General features: G+C 52.4%; 1 protein-coding gene across 7 annotated transcripts in view; it reads right to left on the reverse strand.

Annotated features, from left to right (window-relative positions):
* LOC113975537 (protein CEPU-1) overlaps positions 1-18116 on the reverse strand; it is a 353640-nt gene that overhangs the window by 122484 nt on the left and 213040 nt on the right. For 5 of the 7 annotated variants that reach the window (XM_027699666.1, XM_027699672.1, XM_027699669.1 and 2 more), the window contains one exon: positions 16775-16859. In XM_027699666.1, the coding sequence (XP_027555467.1) occupies positions 16775-16859 (85 nt within the window). Of the gene's footprint in view, positions 1-16774; positions 17364-18116 lie in introns of those variants that run through there. The other 2 variants (XM_027699667.1, XM_027699665.1) reach the window with 1 other exon arrangement.

An 18116-nucleotide genomic window follows, 5' to 3' on the forward strand; every position in this document is an offset into this window, starting at 1 on the left:
CCATGACATCCTGACCATAGAATCACAACACCCATGACATCCTGAACACAGAATCACAACATCCATGACACCCTGACCATGGAATCATGACATCCACGATGAAATCAAAGCATCCTGGTCTAAAACACACTCCGAGGGGAAGTGGTGGGCGATGTGAACACATTGCTCTCCCAAAGCTAACACCTTACTCAGGGGACCTCCCAGCCCTTGTTGGAAGAATCCTTCAGCAAACAGCTGCCTGGAAGTACAGCTGCAGCATCTCAGTGCAAGGATCAGTGCCTTGGGAAAGCATGGATGGGGCTCATTTTGGACAGAAAGCCACATGTTACCAGAAATAAAACATAAGGCACCAAATCCTCCCTAAAACAATGTCCATCTCCACAGAGGAACTTTCTACAGTACCAAAAAATAGACTCAAGTCCAGTATCTCTTGTGCTGGGGAAAGGTTGGATATGGATTCCATTTTCCAAGCTGCTTTGTCTCCAAATAACATACCCTGATACATTTTTAGCCCTGAGTCCTACTGGGATGAGCTTATTCAATCGTGCTCTTTGCACACCTCTGTCTAACAATCTTCCCCAATAATTCGTGAAGCCTTTGGCCAATTTTAACTAAATCTGACAGAGGAACAGATGGCTCAAAGACATTAAGTACCTGCAAGTCTAGTGCAGATAGACAGCCAGGTACAGGAGAGGGACTCTGCGAGTGCCCCACGGAGGAAAAGGCCACAGGAAAATGAGATTCATCCTCATCTGAACCTCAGAGAATCCACTCAGCACAAAGCCTTTCCAAACGTCTGCGCCGCAGGCGGTAAATCATTGACTCCTACTTGGATCAAAAGGAAGCAAGTTTATAAGAAACCCGGCTTTATCGGTCCCTGTGCCAGTCACAGGATGGATTTTGCACATGAAATCAGAGCCTGTGTGACAACTGAGGCGAAGGAGGGAAACCAGCAGGGAAGGAAAGTCAGGTTGCTGTTGGCACCAAGGATCTCTGGGAAATCCTGCACCACACCTTCCCACATCTATCCAAGGACCTTGGATGCTGCAGGCAGGGTGAGGGATGGCTCATGCACCAAGTTTAGGGTGGTTCCCACACCAAATTTAGCTTGGCTCCATGGAAAGACATTTCTTGCATCAAGAGAGGGCACAAAACACACGATCTTGGCGGCACCGGGCTCGCACGGCAGATGCCAGTGATAGAGCTGCTCATCTATTTCCCATCAATGTGTCTTTTTAATGAGGGAAGATGGCTTTTTAATAAATAAAAGCTTTCACTAAAAATAGCTGCAGGGTCATCTATAATCCCCTGAAAACTTAGAAAGGTCTAAAGTTGAGACGCAAAGCCCAGAGCAATAGTTAATGAGGGGGTGATGAAACAGGGGAGCCACTCCCAAATCTTTTGCAGCCAAGAAGAAATACGGAACACCTTTTCTGCACACACCTGCAAATGCCTCACCCTCCCAGCACCAAAATAGCATCAAAAGCATTTTGCAAACTAATATTCCCAAATTCCCAAAGCTTAGGCAAGTACTACTATTCCTGTTTCAACACAGGGAGGGGAAAGAGGCAAAGAGCAGCAAAATGACTTCATTGCAAAGGGTGAGCGGGTGGCACAGTGAGGATGGAGGATGCAGCAGCTCCCCGTGCCCTGCCCCAGCCAAAACCAGAGAGGGATTAGGCACTGAGCCCCGTGACCACCTCCCCTTTCGTGTCTATCAGCACCATCTCCCCTCTCCTCCAAGTAAAGCAGATTTGTCCACAAAATCAGCTCCGGGTGGTGCAGCCTCGCCCAGCAGGTACAGATGGACTCGCTGATCAAGATGAATCATTTGGCACATTAAAACGACCTGGATGCAACCACAGAACGGGCTCTTTGCTCAGGGACTCCTCCAGGGCTGGGGCATTGGGGGAGAAAAACAAGAGGAGCCTCCAAAACAGGAAGGACCCCACATCTGGCCCCTCCAGCTCATCACCCCCCCTCCCCACCAAGGTCTGGCTTGTTTGCTTCCCCCAAGCCCCCTCCCCGCTCTCAGACAAGGTTAATAGGGTAGAGAGAGAGCATCTGTTTAGGAGAAGGTTATCAAGTGAAAGGCAGTAACGCAGCCTCCAAACCAGCTTTTCATAGCCTCTTACTTATTATTTAATTTGGCTCCAGAACGTGGAATTAGGCTAATGGCTGTTAAGTGGTTAAGGCACGCACATTGTCCATCTGCCGAGAAGGCTCCGGGCCGTTGTTCTGTTTCAAAGGCTAAGGAGGAAAAATAATATGAGAGTTGCATGCTGTTAGTTTGAGAGCTCATAAATGCATTTTTCCCCCTCTTTCCCTCGCTTTTTTATTTCTTTTTATCTCCAATGCTTTGCCTGTTGCAGCATTAGGAACTTCTGGAAAGCGAGTTAGCGGCTTTATTATTTTTTCTGTCGTTGCTCTTGTGCCTTTTTTTGCCTTTATTTTTTTTTTCCTAAGCGAAGGGAAGGGTGAGCCAGCCCGTTCCAGCAATGCCACAGCCACCAGCTGTTGCAGTCTTCCCATTCAGGCGAGCTGAGTGCATTGGAAAGCAGGAAAATTAAGCACAAAACCCCGAGCTTTTGTCTCTTCTCCTTGACACCAGGACTGGCAGCTTCTCTCCACCAGCACAACATCACTGCAGTTTTCCTTACACACAGTCTGGAGCGCTCAACCCCTCCCCACCTGCACTCCTTGCTGCATTTAATGAGTAGTTCCACTCATAGCATGGAAGACGTGTGGTTTCCTACACACTTTAAACCTTAAATGATCCAAGCTCCATCTGGAGCTCCCTCTTCCCTTGAGTCTTGCATACAACCAATGCTCATGTGAATTCTTAGGTGTCTCATACAAGAGCTGAGCTTGTTCTGTCATTATTTCACATGACTAACGAAGTCTCTTGACCTCTGCCTGCTTGTTTTCGTAGAATTGTAGGAATGTAACACCCAGCCCTCTGTAAAACCTGACTGAAACCAGGCAGCTAATCCACAGAAGTCAGCAGGAATGGTGCAGGGAAAAGGGACACTCTGTGGAGGAAGAGAGAGATGACCTGCACCTTGCTTCCAGGAATTCACAGAGAAGGTGGGAATGACTTCTAGGCAAGTGAGCTGCAGGAATAAGGTGGCTAAACTACATGGAAGACCTGGCCAAAAATCCTTAGAATCATCAAATCCTAGAATGGGAAGGGACATTTAAAGGTCTCCTAGTCCAACAACCCTGCAATGAGCAGGAACACCTTCCACTAGCCCAGGTGGCTCCAAGCCCTGTCCACCCTGACTGTGAATGTTTGTAGGGATGGGGCAGCCACAGATTCTCTGGGAAACCTGTGCCAGGGCCTCCCCACCCTCCCAGGGAAGGTTTCCTACCCAATATCCCACCTAACCCTGCCCTCTGGCAGTATGAAGCCGTTCCCCCTCGTCCCATCAGACAAGGGAAATGCTCTCCCAGAGAGCAGCCCTGGGAAGGAGCAGGCTCCAAGGAGGTGAACTGCAGGAGGCAGGAAAGGGAAGGAGCTCTCCAGCCACTGCAAAAACCACACCAGCCCAACCCTTCCCTCTCCTCTCCACGCCGGCTGAGCCGTCTCCGAGCGAGGAGGGTTATTTATGGGGACACGAGGAAGGAGAGGCAGCTGAAGAGCATTTCTCATTTCCCTCCATTACTGCAACAACCCCACTTGAAATCCAACTTTATTTCTTCCTTCCCAAGCCAGGAAAAACTAAATAACTAAACACCACAAACAAAGTCAGCCTTCCATCCTCGTTATCCCCGATTTTGCCAGAGGTTAGCAGGGTGGTTTCAGACTCGCAGCAGGAGAAATAAGCAGCAGTTGGCACCACAAAGAGAAAAGATTAGAGCATTTACCAACGGGCTTGTCCCCTCACCTCTCCCAAAAGGAGCCCCCAGTGCTGCTTTTCCAAGGAAACGCTTTTCCAGGGTACAGCTGTGATATCCGAGTTTGCCATCTGCTCCATCTCCCTCAGATTTATCCCTGTGTCCTGCCTCTCTCCACAGGTGTCTGCAGGAATTACTCCTCCCCAACTGTATCTCTGTTCACAAGGTATATAAATATATATATTTATATGAAAATAAAAATACTTTCATATATATTTTTCAACATATAAATATATGCATTTATATATATATATATATATAGGGGGTTGGAACTGGATTATCTTTAAGGTCCTTTCCAACCCCAGCCTTTCTGTGATTCTGTGATACACACACACAAATTTGCTCTCTGTGTGTCACAACAGCCAACATGTGCAGAATGAATTGTGCTCGGGGGGTGGTTTGTTATAACACTGAACCCCTCCAAATTCCCACCTCTATATTCATTTTGATACTGGTCTCCTGCTTTCCTGCTGAACCCAACCCCAAACGCACCATCCAGACTCTGTTTTGGGGGAAAACAACAAGAAAAACAGGAAATTAAGCTGAGAAGTGCTGATGGTGCTGCCTGATGGGAGGATAAAGTGTCTGCACGCTGGAATAACCACCAAAGCTGAGCTCAGAGATGCTCAGCCCATGTCCTGCAGCTCTGCACCTGCTTGTGCTGACAAATAACTGCCCGGCGTGCAAAGCTGTCTGGGATTATGGAAAAAATTCCCGGAAACTTGCCTGGATTTGGCCGACCGGAGTGAAAAACTTGCGCTGGTGCAGCAATTTCCATCGGGTGGGGGGTGAGCTTGGGTAATATTCTGGTTTTACGCTGGCAAGAGCCCTGCTCTGACACATCCATCCCTGCTGTGCTGCCTGTTCCCCCGGCAGGCTGTGGGAGCGCTGGAGCCATCCTAGCAAAAGTCTGACACCAGGAGAGCTTTGTGTGAATAGCATATCCCAGCAAATCTGCAGGATAGAGAACATCTGAAAACCAGGTTAAGGGATAAATACTGACAAGGCCTGACTGGAGAAGAGAGTGTTCCTTCAAACACCTGCCTAAACTGGAGGATTGCTGCCGTTTTCCCTCTAAAAGCTGCCGAACCAGGCGATGGAGCCGCATGGAAGAGCAGAAGAAGGACGTGATTCCCAAGCTGAAGGACTCATGAGGACATTGCCAGGGTTTTAAACAGTGCTTTCAAGAGTGTGGGGGGCTTCCATGTGAATTTGGGGGAGTTGGCAGGGCAGGGTTTGCAGGAAGCATCCCTCAAGGAGTCCTTGGCATTAACACACTACCAGGGAGCATATGCAAGGAAGGGAGGGAATAGAGCACTTTGCTTCTGATCATCCCTGTTTTGAAGGGTTTTCTTGGCCTTTGTCACCAGCAATTTTGGCAAGCGGCTTCCCAAGCACTGAGCTGGCAGTTGTAGGGAAGAGGATGGCTTTATCCAAGACATAAAAATCCAGGGATATGGCTTTGAACTAAAGCTGATGGGGGAAAAGACAAAAAGGAAATATCCCTGTGGGCACAGCAGCTGCTTTGGAGGCAGCAGGGAAAATTTGTGGAGAGAAGGATGAGCCCAGAGAAGAGCTTTTCCCAGTCTGCAGGATGGCAGTGTGGAAGGAGGAGACCTGAGGAGGATAAGCTCCTTTTTTTTCCTCTGATTCCTTCAAGAAAAGGAAGTTTTGACCCCCCTTCCTCTGCTCTCCTCTCCTCTCAGGGGAACAGGGAAGGAGGATGAGATGATCACAGCCTGCAGCCTCGCTGGTGGGACTGGAAATTGCTCTGCTCCTGCTGGGATCTGCAGCCCCAGCCACTGTGGGGAGTGATGGATGAAAGGGAGGGAGAGGAGGAGGAAGCTGCGTCTTAAGGCTCTGCAGCAGCAAATGGCCTCAGCGATTAGAACTGAGTGGGCAGCTGTGGATCACTCTGGATTTTCTGCCTGTTTCATCACTAGCAGTGACTCAGGAATATTCTTCATCGCCCTCAAGCGAGGATATGATCATTTTCTGCCACTTGAGATGAAGCTAATTTTACAGCAGCTTAGAGAGAGAGAGAGATGTCATGTGCTGATTTCTCCAGTGCCTGCATCACACAGCGCTGCAGCACGGCCAGGCTACTGGGGCTGGCTGCTGGGAGTTCAACCACTCCAGACTGGGAGAGAAAAACCAGGGAAAGGGTGTTTGGAGCTGCAAGAGACCCTGGAAGATGAGAGGAGAATAGCAGCACAAGATCAAGAGTTCCCAGCAAAAAAAAAGGGAACAGCATCCCTTCTCCAGTGGGTTCATACAATCACAGACTGGTTTGGGTTGGAAGGGACCTTAAAGTTCATCTCATTCCACCCCCCCTCCCATGAGCAGGAACACTTTCCAACAGACCAGGTTGCTCCAAACCCTGTCCAACCTTGCCTTGGACACTCCCACAGATGGGGCAGCCACAGCTTCTCTGGGCAACCTGTGCCAGTCCTGTTCATCAGGAGGAGAAGCATCCAGACTGTGTGAAGGTGTGGAATATGCTCCTAATAAGACAAGTGTGCTGAGAAAGACTGATGGGCAGAGGGCAGACCTAAAGGGCAGATCTCACCACTCAAATCCAACCAGTTCCAGAGACAATAAATTTGCTGAAACCAAAGCCTGATGAGCAAGAAGCCCATTCTTCATAGAATCCCAGAATGGTTTGCATTGGAAATGACCTTAAAGCTCATCTCATTCCACCCCCTGCCATGGGCAGAGACACCTTCCACTAGACCAGGTTGCTCAAAATGAAAAGCACTCGCGGTGCCAGTGCCAAATTGCTCCCTTGGCACATCAAACGCTGGGTCTGGCTGAGCTCCCCACCTCATCCTGCCTGTGCTTCCCGCAGAGCCGGGATGAGATGGCAGCGGAGCCGGTGCCACCCCCGGCACTGCAGCTGGACCGCCCGGGCTCCTGGCTGGGAACCCACCGGCCCTGCGGCCACGCTCAGATGGGTTTTCTCGCTCGCTGCTCAGGCCGCTGATTTATTCCTGAGCTGCAAAAGCTGCCTTCGCACCAGGCCCTGGCACGGCCTCGCCGGGCTCCCTGCGCGAAGCCGCGGTGTCCCGGCCTCCGCCCGGCATGTGATTCCTTGACAGCCCTGGCTTCGGGAGCTAACTGGCAGTGGGAGCTGCATTTGCAGGGGAAACGGAGCAGTGCTGCCAGCTTTTAGTGACAAAGGGAGTGTTTATAACAGGCGCGGTGACAGCTGTCCGAGTGCCACATTTATTTACAAAACGTTAGTTAAATTACTGACAGTTGGCGCTGCAAAGGGAAGCCGAGAGGAAGGGTTGACGTCTCCCCATCGTGCTCATCCGGCAGCCCCGTGGTGCCTCTCAGCAGGATTTCAAACTCCCTCTCCCTCCACTCTGTGCTCAGGGCATCACCTGCACCTTCTCTCCTTTCCTTGCCACCAAACCCGCAAGGGAATCGTCCTGCAACTCCCATCGACCCCAGAGGGTCGATCCCCTCAAGGTGGGTGAAGTTCCTCCAAGCGATGCACTGCCACCAAGCCTTCAATCTGTTCTAGAAGGACCAAGAGGATGTTTGTCACCCTGTGATCTCTTCAGCCCTTGCCTGAACAACTTCAGTAGTTTAGATTACTCTGGGCAGTGCCACTTGAATAAATAGAGGTCACCAAGATGGCCAAAAATGGCTCGTGGGCTGTTTTCAGACTCACAGAGGTGTCTGAGGTGAAGGCCCTGTGTCTGCTAAACAATGTCAACAGTCTGCACGCTGCTGGCTTGGAACCAGCAAGGAAATTGCAGCTGCCACCCTCCAGGGGACAAGGACAACCAGAGAAATTTAGGAGCTCAGCTGACACGCACCAGTGATGGCATCTCCCTCGACCAACCACCTCCATGATGAAGCAATAACAACCCCAGATGGGATTTTGACCCTCTGACCACAGAATTGTTTAGGTTGGACAAGGCCTCCAAGGTCGTCGAGTCCAACCATTCCCCCAGCACTGCCAAGGTGTTCCCAAGGGTGACATCCACGTGTCTTTTAGATCCCTCCAGGGGTGGTGACTCCACCACTGTCCTGGGCAGCTGTGCCAGGGCTTGAAAACCCTTTTGGTGTAGAAACATTTCTTAGTATCCAACCTAAACCTCCTCTGGTGCAACTTGAGGCTATTTCCTCTTGTTCTATCACTTGGGAGAAGAGACTGACCCCCATGTCCTACCCTGCCAAAGCATGAGAGAGAGGGAAGAGGGTTTAATTTCATGAGTACACAAGTCAAGACCAACAGACACCTTTGTCTCCTCGTGTTTGCAGAGGACTAAATCACATCACTTACACACACACCCCATCAGGGCACCTCCAAACTGCTCCCTCCCAAATCTGCCACATTTTGCCCTGACTCCCACACTGTGCAAGTTTGCTGAGCAAACAGGGTCATGACGTGCCTTGGCCAGCTGGAAATTTGGCCTTGGAAAACATCATTCCGTTTAAACTTTGTCTGATTCAAAGCAGAACAGCTCCTCCAAGCAGTAGAAAGCAATAGGAGGGATGAGGTGTGATGGATAAATTGACCCCAAAACGTAAAGCAGTTCAGAGGTGAGGAGGGAAAGATTTATTTTCAGCTAAAGAGAAACTCTGTGTGTCCAGAAATCCTTCCCTTTGAGACTGAATGAAATCAAAATCTCACTATTTCCTAAAAGACACTTTTAAACCCAAAATCTTGCTTTAGCTTAGTCAGGGAACTTCCTGTAACGTTTGACAAGATGCTTCATTGAACTCAAACTCAGATAAAAGGGAAGAAATACTGTTTTTCCAAGCAAACCCAAACCTGCCCCTTTCCCAACAAGGGAATTCTAAGCCAAATCCTTTCCAGGCTAGGTACACAAGTAAGAAATGGATTGTTTAATAAAAATATCTGGGTTTGAAATAAAAAAAAAAAAGTATTTTCTTATGTAACAAATTATACAGGTCTGAAATTTTTCAATAAAAGTAGAAGCAGGTGCTCTCCCAGCTCCTGCTGAATTACAGGGACTTAGAAAATATTTAACTGAATTTCCACCCCTCCTTTGAGCTCATCAAGAGCTTTCTACTGGACTTGAAGAGAGGAAAAGGGATGCATTTATTTTTTTAAGGTTATTTGAAGGAATAAAGTCCTACACATAGAATTGAGTGAATTTGGAGGACTTAGGGGTAAGAGCACAAACATACCTTGAAATGTCAGTGCTGTGCCTATCTGTAGGTACAAAGTATCCTGAGATTTGGAAGTGGCTCTGAGCCTGGAGCTGCCCTGCTCTCCTTTCATACCTTTGAGAATTTGCTTTTCTCAACAGCTTCCCCTCATGCTTCTTATTAGAGATGTGTAAAAACCATGAGGCTGAAAAACACGCTGGTTTGGCTGAACTGAGGATGTGAAGCTGGGAAAATAATGATCCCACCATGAAAAAAAAGAAAAAAAAAGGAGGAGAAAAAAAAGAGTCTCAAAAATCCCAAGTAATGAATGTTTGGATCACGGCCGGGGCTCTGCATGTGTCTGATAAAACAGACACAGGTGTCAGAGCCATTTATGGTTGCAGGCACAGAGCCGGTCAAAATCTCCCATTTCTGGGAAAAAAACCCTGTGATATTTCACCAGCTGCTCCTGTTGGAAGGTGGTTTTATCCCTTATTTACTCTGTCCTCATTGACATGCAGAGCTGGACTCGCTCGTCTCCTGTTTGACCCTTGGTGTCCTTTCCCATCCAGCACTCTCCCCAAAGGTGTCCCCACCTCCAGACCAGGCTCTGCTTCCCAGACCTTGTCTCCATCTCCCTGCCACGGGTTTTCCCAGCAGGAAACCCAGCTGCAAAGAGTCAAGTTTGCCTTCAGCTTTTCCATACCCACCCATCTGCCTCCTCACTTCGCATATAAACTAAGGACTGTTTCCCAGCGTGGCTGAGGTGGTGACAGCCAACACTGCTCCCCACCAGCTGAAGAATCCTTATTTTAACCATGATTTTTAATATACTCATGATTAAGACGCTGTTGGCGGTTCAGCAGGCACTGCAGCATCCAGACAGCCAAGCCCAAGTCTCAGACTTGGCTCCTTCACAGCTTTGCACCTCCGAAACCCAAACCCAAGGAGAGCAGAAGGTGTTTCCCGTTCGCTTTGCAAAGGTGCCGCCTGCAACAACGAGCAAACCCTTAGGAGAAGGAGTCCCACATTGCTATTCCACACACAGCCCGTTCACAGTTTGTATATATTGTAACAAGACTGAAATGCTGCCTTCCAATCTGATCCACAGTCCATTACAGTTGGGATAAAGACTTGTGGTGACATTAATGAGGGCTGGATCAGTCCCTTTGCCGGAATAAATCTCTATCGCATCGGTGGGATTGCATTTTCCCCATTTGCCTGTTTGTTTGGCTCTGGGTTCTCATTACAATTTCTATTAGCCCAGGCTCCCACTGATGTGGTCGTAGATTGGTTCCTTCCTGACTTTTTCCTCTTTCCTCCTGAAGGAAAATGAGGGTGTCTGAGCTCAGAGTGGCAGGTTTCGGTGGGTCTGGGGAGACGAAAAACAACTCTGTTTGATTAGGAGAAGGATTTTTCCAACAGCATAAATTGGAGTAACTCCAGGGAAGCCAATAGAAGTGACAATGTCCTGGGTAAGTCGATGACCCACATTCCTAACCCACCTCTGGTTAACACACACATGGGGCTGCCAGCTCGTGATGTGAAATACCAGCAGTGCTTGTGCTCCAAGAGACTCTGCCAGGGTGGAACAGGGACAGCACATCAGGATGGCCAAGGACCAGAGAGGAGCCCAGGTGCCATTCCTTGGCCTGGCACCCGTAAGTGCTTAGATTAGCTCATGGTTACAGTGAGGCAGCTTCTCAGCAGAGTTTGGGGCTGTGAGCAGCCCCATAGTGGCATCACTTTTGCTGGTCCCAATATCCCTGATTTTGCTGCAGCTCCTGCCTAATCACTCACCCAGCAAGCAGCTCTGCTTGGTGGTCACCCCGACCTTACACCATGTACCTCTGAAATGACAATTCCCTGGCACATGCAACTGAAAAATGCTCCCAGCAGCCTCTTCAAACCCCAAGCAAGGGCAGGACATGGGTGGACACCTCTGGTGCCCTCCAGGAGGACACTCTTAGCATTTTCCTTCCAGAGGGATGCATCCTGCCACAAAAAGACTGCAACGCAAGCAGATGACTCACAGAGCCAGAGAAAGGAAGTGTTGCAATTGCCATACACGAATCAAGACATTTATAGGACCTGGGAGGGCACCACACGTCACACGAGGAGCCGACAGCAGGGCTTAGAACTGAACATCTATTTCCTAACCCTGCCTCAACAATTAAAAACACCACCCCAGCAAACCACCACTGGTCAGCTGTCACCTGCGAGGCTGCTGACCTCCCTTCCTCCTCACCCCTCCCCATCCCAGAGGAGCAGGGTACAAGTCTGTTTGACTTAAATCTTCCCAGACATGCTCAACCCAGGATGGAGATGACAGCTCTAGAAAAGCATGTTTGTCCCCTAGGAGACCCCGGCCCAGACAGCTCCAGTGAACCAGAGGCAGCAGCTCTACCAGGAGAGCTATAAAGGGAAACCCTCCTCTGGCACAGCAATCAGGAGCTTGTCTCATCTCAGATGGAAATTGCACTCGGGAAGAAAAAAAAAGGATAATCCATGCATATGACGATTTTTTTTCCCCCCACTTTAAGCTGATTCCATCTCCGAGATGGGAGAGAGGTGGCAGAGATTTGCTGACATGTCACTTTAGTAATAAACTCCTCTTTCAAAAACATGCCATCGCCAGCAAAGCAATCGGCTCGTGAGCCACAAACCGCCGCGAGCATCGCACGTGGGGCTCCTGCAGCTCCCCCAAGGGAGCATCCCCAGGAGTGTGGGAGGAAATCCCTGACCAGAAAGGAGGACCCAGCAGCAATGGGAAGAGGCGAGAGGCAAGGGGGAAGTGGCACCGTGCACCGTAAGGACGCAGATGCAGGACTTGCTCTGCCCCTTCTTCACCTCAACACAGGAGGGGTCACCACAGCCCTGAATTCATTCCCTCACCCTCAGGACAAAAAGGAGAGGTTTGGAGGAGAAGGGCAAGCGTGCTGGATACTGAAGGAGTTAGGGGAATAAACTCTGGTAGTTAAGACATGAATCAGCAGCTTAGCTCCATCCTCACAGGATTGCTGGGGGCTGCTCCCAGCCCAGCCCGAGCCCTCCGAGTCCCTTCACTGCTCAGGAAGAGAGAAAAGCAAAGGTATTACACCCCAATGTGGACTTGGGAAGTAGGCAGGGAATTGGGAAGTGAGCAGTGAAGCAACCAGGAGTTCCAGTGTCTGAAATGAATAGTTGTAGCAGGATGAAAACTACCAGGTACTGGGCTTGGAGACCATGGGAGCGGGATGACTTTTTCCTGGGAGCAGCGTGTCACGGGTCTGAGCCCCGGGGAGGGATATGAGCACTGATCCAGTAATAAGGAATGTGGTGGTTGTGCAAGGATAGGGGAGTTGGCCAGCGAGGGCAGGAGATGGGAATACAAAACTTGGAGTGTTCTCTGGGGTGGGACAGGGTGGACAAGCAACACTCGCTTGTGGGGTTATTGCAGCTTAAAGTGGGAGTGGGAGCCTGGAGCAAAACGGACACAGAGCTGTGCAGCCACCAGAGAGGTTTAGCAATCAGGGTTCGACCTTTTCATGAACAATCTCTGCCCTGTCTGGCTTTTCTTACTCACTCCAGGAGCCCAGCCCTGCACTGGGCAGTGCCTTGTGGGCCCCCCATGACTCAGCCCCAAGGCTGCAGGGATGGCAAGCACGGCTTTCCCGGGGACAGAGAGCCTGGAGTGGGTTTCCCTGACTCCCAGCAGGATTTCTGCTCTCATCGACTGCAAACCACAAAAGCAGCTGCCCAAAAACCTCAGCAGAGAATCACCCTCACTCAAGGCCTGGCAGAAGCAGCACTGCATCAGCGTGGGGGGAGACACTGGGGCTCTCCCAGGACCTGGGTGCTGGAACACACCACACTTATCCACTGGAGACCATCCATACTTTTCGTATTACACAATAAAACCACAAAAAAAGGCAAACTCCTGTGAATAAAGGGGGAAAGATGGGGCAGCAAAGAGTCACAGAAAACAGACCCATCTCTGAAAAATACTCTTTTCTGCTTAGCAAACAAGCACTTTCTGTTTGCACCCATCAAACAAACATGCTTGATTTTGTTTTGTTTCGCAGCCAAGTTATCACGTCTCGAAAATTATTTCAAGCACACAACAGGGGCCAAATAAATTGGCAAAGCAGGCTTAGGTAAACCATGGCAGAGCTCAGTGGTGAAGCACACAGCCCTTTTCAAAGCCTGAGTGGAAACCATGGGAAACGTCAGGGTTAAAAAAAGCTTTGACTTATGTTTAACTCAGATTTGACTTCTCGTGATGGAATCAAAGGGGGGAACAAATGAAGGCATCTCACCAACCCTGCCAAGAAAGCCAGAGGAGATGTACAGAGGAGCCTGTGAAAGTGGCCCCCACCCTACAGCCAGATCTGTTCATATTCTGCCTGGGGCATCTGTGAATTCGGGGGGACAGCGGTGACTTTGGGGGGCACCAGTGAATTCGGGAGGGCACCACTCAGGCGCCTGTGCTGCTGATGGGAACGTCAGAGCCTCGCCGTGGAAAGCGCTGACTGATGCCAATTAAAGTGAAATCATAATCAAGCCATTTGTTTTGGTGCCGAGAGAGCTGCTCCAAAGGTCTCAGCAATGCCTGGACTCAATTCAAGTGCAGGATGGAAGCTCGGGATGGGTCTTCTCCAGCGTGAACCGCTTGCTATTGGTGGGCAGACACTGCCTGGCCGTGGCGGGGAAGGATGAAGATCAGCCTCATCCTCACCATGTGGCCTTGTGAGACCCAGCAGGGCAGCCAGCTCTCACCTTCCCTGGCACACAAGCCCTCGGTGCAGCCCCAAGATCAGAGACCAACACATCCATCAGTAAAAACACTAAGCTGTTTGTCCCAACACCCTCAAACCTTCTCCTCCTTCCCGCAGGTATTGCTGAGTCCAGGAGCAAATCCTACCCCTCTTATCCCAGATAGTAGCTTTAACTCGACATCTAAGCATGGATTTAAATTTAATACAGTGATCTGAAGTGCTGGTACCAAAGACATGTCTGTACCCTGCAGCAGACACATCATGAGACAGAAGGAAACATCTGAACATCTCTGGTGACTCTGGCCCTAAACGGATTCCCTACAGCAGATTGCACGGAGCAAAGCCTGTGCCCTTTACCATGGAGAAGTCTCCTTGCAGCCTTCAATCCAGCTTCTTTTGCAGCACTGAATTCACTCTGCTGGGAGGGACAGAGCTGAAAAGAGCCTCTTGGCAGGGCACCACTGCTCGACAGCAGCTTGGGCTCCTCAGCACCTGCCACCCCGATAAAATAACCTCCTTCCAACAGCCAAGCTCTCTCCCTCAGGAAAAGGGGGGGACAGGACTTTCCAAGTGCTTCAGAGAAGCAGCAACTTCTGCTGCTGAGCTTTCAGCTTGCTGCCCCTTTTGTCATCTGTGACAAAACAAGAAGGCACCTCTAGAAACATCTCTCTCCTTCCAAATTCTTGGCTGCAACTCCCCATCCTCCCACCTTGCATGGAAATGAGTGGGATTGGATTAGACCTGATTTTTTTTTCCCTTCCCTGACTGCCACCCATGCAGGGCTGGGCAGGAGGTGGCCAGGAGCATCGTTGGGGTCTGCTGAAGCCTTTGTAGCAGCATTGCTATTCTGCACAAGTTAACTCCTCCACAACAGATCGATGGGTGCGCCGGGCTGGGAGGGGAGCAGGCAGGAAGATTCATTCCTCCTTGATTTCCGCTGGTTTTCACGTGCTCCTCTTCTCCCAGCTCCTGCCACAGCACAGCACGACTGACACCAACCAGGGGATGCAGCAATGCCCCACTGCCCGCCAGGCTGGCTGCTCCCACCTCAAACCAGCAGGAAAACACCCCAAAAATTCCAAGGCAAGACACACTCCTCCACCTCTCTGTCACCAAGGCAGTGCTGAGCTGGCGGCAGCAGCAAGCCATTAATTTCCAAGAGCAATGCCTGCTCTAGGGCAGAACAGCAGGAATATCATCTGCACAGTGGGAATGGCATCCGCACAGTCTGCGTATCCCAAGCCTGTCTCCTGGGGTTTGTATGGATGAGGCACCTGCCAAGGGACACAGACATCCCTTGCCACCAGAGCAGCTTCCCAGCTCAACTGGGATGTGCCTGTGGCAGCTCTGGAGTGATAACACATCGCTGCCCTCCCTCCCCAGAGCCACCTCCCAGAGGCAGGATTTGTTCCCTTTCCTACCAAATCTCCCAGTCAGAAGGCAAGAATCCCTCCTGCTGACTCACCCCAGCTTCTCTTTGTTCTCCACTGACACTGGGTGACCACCCCATGCCAGGGCAGAGCACCTTGGTCCATAGTGCAGAGCACCTTGGTCCATGGTGCAGACCGAGATCCTCAATCTGTGCCTGAAACCCTGTGCAGGCCCCCACCAGAGCCTCTTCCAGGAAGTTTGCAGAGCACCCACCCTGCTGCTGCCACCCTCAAAGATGTATTTTGCTGCCCAGACCCCCAGTAACCCAAACCCCTCCCCCTTTGATACCCCCCATGGCAGCATCTGTAGGATTTTCAGCACTTGGGAGGACAAAGTGATTCAGGAAAGAAAAGGAGCTACTACTTTTTTAAACCGAGCTCAGCGAGGTGAATTCCTAAGCGAGACACTCCATCCTTCACCCTCGGCCACCGGTTTTCCAGCCCCTTTCCCCAGTCGTGCCATGACGCAAGACAAATCCAGAGGAACGGCCACAAGGCAGCTCCCTCCCGGGAACACGCAAGGGCTGCGGGGAGGGGGACGAGACATTTGGCTGCAAACAACCGAGTTGTAGGAAAATTCCTGCTGAAATTCCTCCTCAGGCTCTTTTCCCTGCCCTGGCTTGGCCCTGCTCCACTGGCTGGCTCGAAGCAGGAGTGCGGTGTCACCGCACACGCCCAGCTGGCCCCGCAGATGTTGGTGTCACCTATGCATCGCTCCGGGGGAGGGAAGTCGCTCCCGAGCACGCCGGAGGTGCAAGCGCCGCTTCCCAGTGCTGCAATTAAAACCTGCCTTTTGATTTTTAATGTCCCTATCAAACATCCTCTGGGATGACTGCGCCCATCTGCTGCGAGGACAGGGACGAGTGTCTGGGCATAAGATGTCCCAGAAGTTACGCTGATCAAAATCACGGATTCCTTGGCAGCCCCTGCACCCCCCGGGTCGCTGCAGCAGGCGACAGGACCCCAGTGCAATGCCCAGCCCCACATGTCCCCCCTCCCCAAGGAGTTAATGCTGGCGGGGAGCATCAACCTCTGGAGCCTCTGGAGCAAGGCGGGTTTTAAGGAGCGGAGCATCCACCTGCCTGGAGCCAGCCCCATCCTGAGCTTCCCTGTCCCAGCAGGTCTGAACGTGAGGAAAAGAAACAAAACCACACCGGGGGGTCAACAACTCGCCCTTTCCCCAGGTTGGGGTGGTCTGACACGCAGGAAGGCACCCCTGGAGCAGAGCAGGATTTATCCGCACCCAACACGGCCAAAGTGCCCGAGCCACGATACCGACAGCAGGAATCGAGCCCCTGCCTCTCTCCGCTGTGGGTCAGGGGGCCAAAAGGGAATCACACTCCCCTATTTTGCATCCCCCAGTAACTTTCTCGGAGACAACTGTGGGGGCTGAGCCCGAGCCCGGTCCGCTGGCACTCCAATCTCCCGGCTCGCTGCCGTCCTGTGTCGCCAACCGACACGACGCATCCCCCGTGGGGGAACCGAGTCACGTCCCCGAAGTCACCGCGCAACCGAGACCCCCCCCAGAGCCCCCCGAGGCCCCAGTCCAGCTGCTCCTACCTGAGCGTGGCGCTCTCCCCTTGCCGCACTGTCACGTTGTCCATGGCTTTGGGGAAGGTGGCATCTCCGCTGCGCACGGGCACTCCTGCGGGCACAAGGAAGAGCAGCCTGAGACAGAGGACGACCAGGCACCTCCAGGGCAGGGCTAAGCACCCACCGACCCCCATCCTGGGCAGCGGGGACTTTTCCAACAGGCAAAAAACACACCCGACAAGGCGAAAAGGGGGAAGGGGTGGGTGGAGAGGAGGGATGGGGGGGAGCAAAACCACCGGGGCGAGCGCTGCGGAGCTCCACGGAGATCAGGAGAGCCCCCGGCAAGGCTGGCTGCGAGCGCTGAGCCTGCCGAGCGGCATCGGAGGGAGTCCCGCTGTCCTCGGGCGAGGGAGGAGGACGGGAGGGCCGGGGGGAGGAGGAGGAAGAGGAGGAGGAGAAGTGGCAAAGGTGCTGGGCGAGCCGGTTCTTCGGGCAGCAGTCCGAGGCTCACTTGGGCGAGGAGGCGCCGGGGGGGCCCGCCTGTACCCCAGTCCCGCACGCTTGTCCCGAGGCGGGGGCAGTCCAAAAACCAGTAAAAACCCCAAAAAACACCCCCGAGGCGAGCTAGCAAAGGTGTCCAGGTGCAAGAAGGCACAGCGGGCAAAAGCCTCCGGGATGCCCTGCAGCTCCTCTCCTCCCGCCCCGCTGTCGGGGGGCCGATCCAGGCGGGATGCAGGATGCCGGGATGCGGGCTGGGGACGAGAGGACGGCGGGATGCGGAGCGCGGGGCTGTCAGGCTGCCGGAGCCCCCGGCTGGGCTCAGCGGCGGGCGGGGGGGGCGCGGGGGGGCGGCGGCGGCAGCACCCCGGCCCCGGCCGGCAGCATCCCCGGGGTTGTCATGGCAGCGGCTCCAGCGCTGCCCGGCGCCTCGGCTCCCGCACGCCCCGAGCCCCGCACACGGGCGGGCGGGAGGCAGCGGGGCGGGATGCGCACGGAGGACACACACGTTTAACCCCCGCCGCGCCGCGCCCTTCGCGGGGGGATGTCAAGACCCCCCACTCCGCTTTCTCCTCTCTCCCTCCGCGCTTACCTGCGCCCCGCAGCACCGTCCCGTTTGCCCTCCTCTACCTCCGCACCTTCCCCATCCCGGGCGGCAAAGCCGCTGTGCAGGAGGGGAAACTGAGGCACGGGATAACATCCCCCCTTCCTCCCCAAGCCAGGTGATGATGAGGAGAGGCAGGAGCGTGTCCTCCTGGCCCCCTGCACCTCGTGAGCACAGCGTGAGCTTAAGTGGCAAATTCCTCCCCAGCCACCAGCACAGTCCCCGAGTACTTTTTATCAGCTCATAATTTAACAAATATCACATTTG

The sequence above is a fragment of the Neopelma chrysocephalum genome, unplaced genomic scaffold, assembly GCF_003984885.1.
Source record: "Neopelma chrysocephalum unplaced genomic scaffold, ASM398488v2 Primary Assembly neopelma1_138, whole genome shotgun sequence".
Lineage (NCBI taxonomy): Eukaryota > Metazoa > Chordata > Aves > Passeriformes > Pipridae > Neopelma > Neopelma chrysocephalum.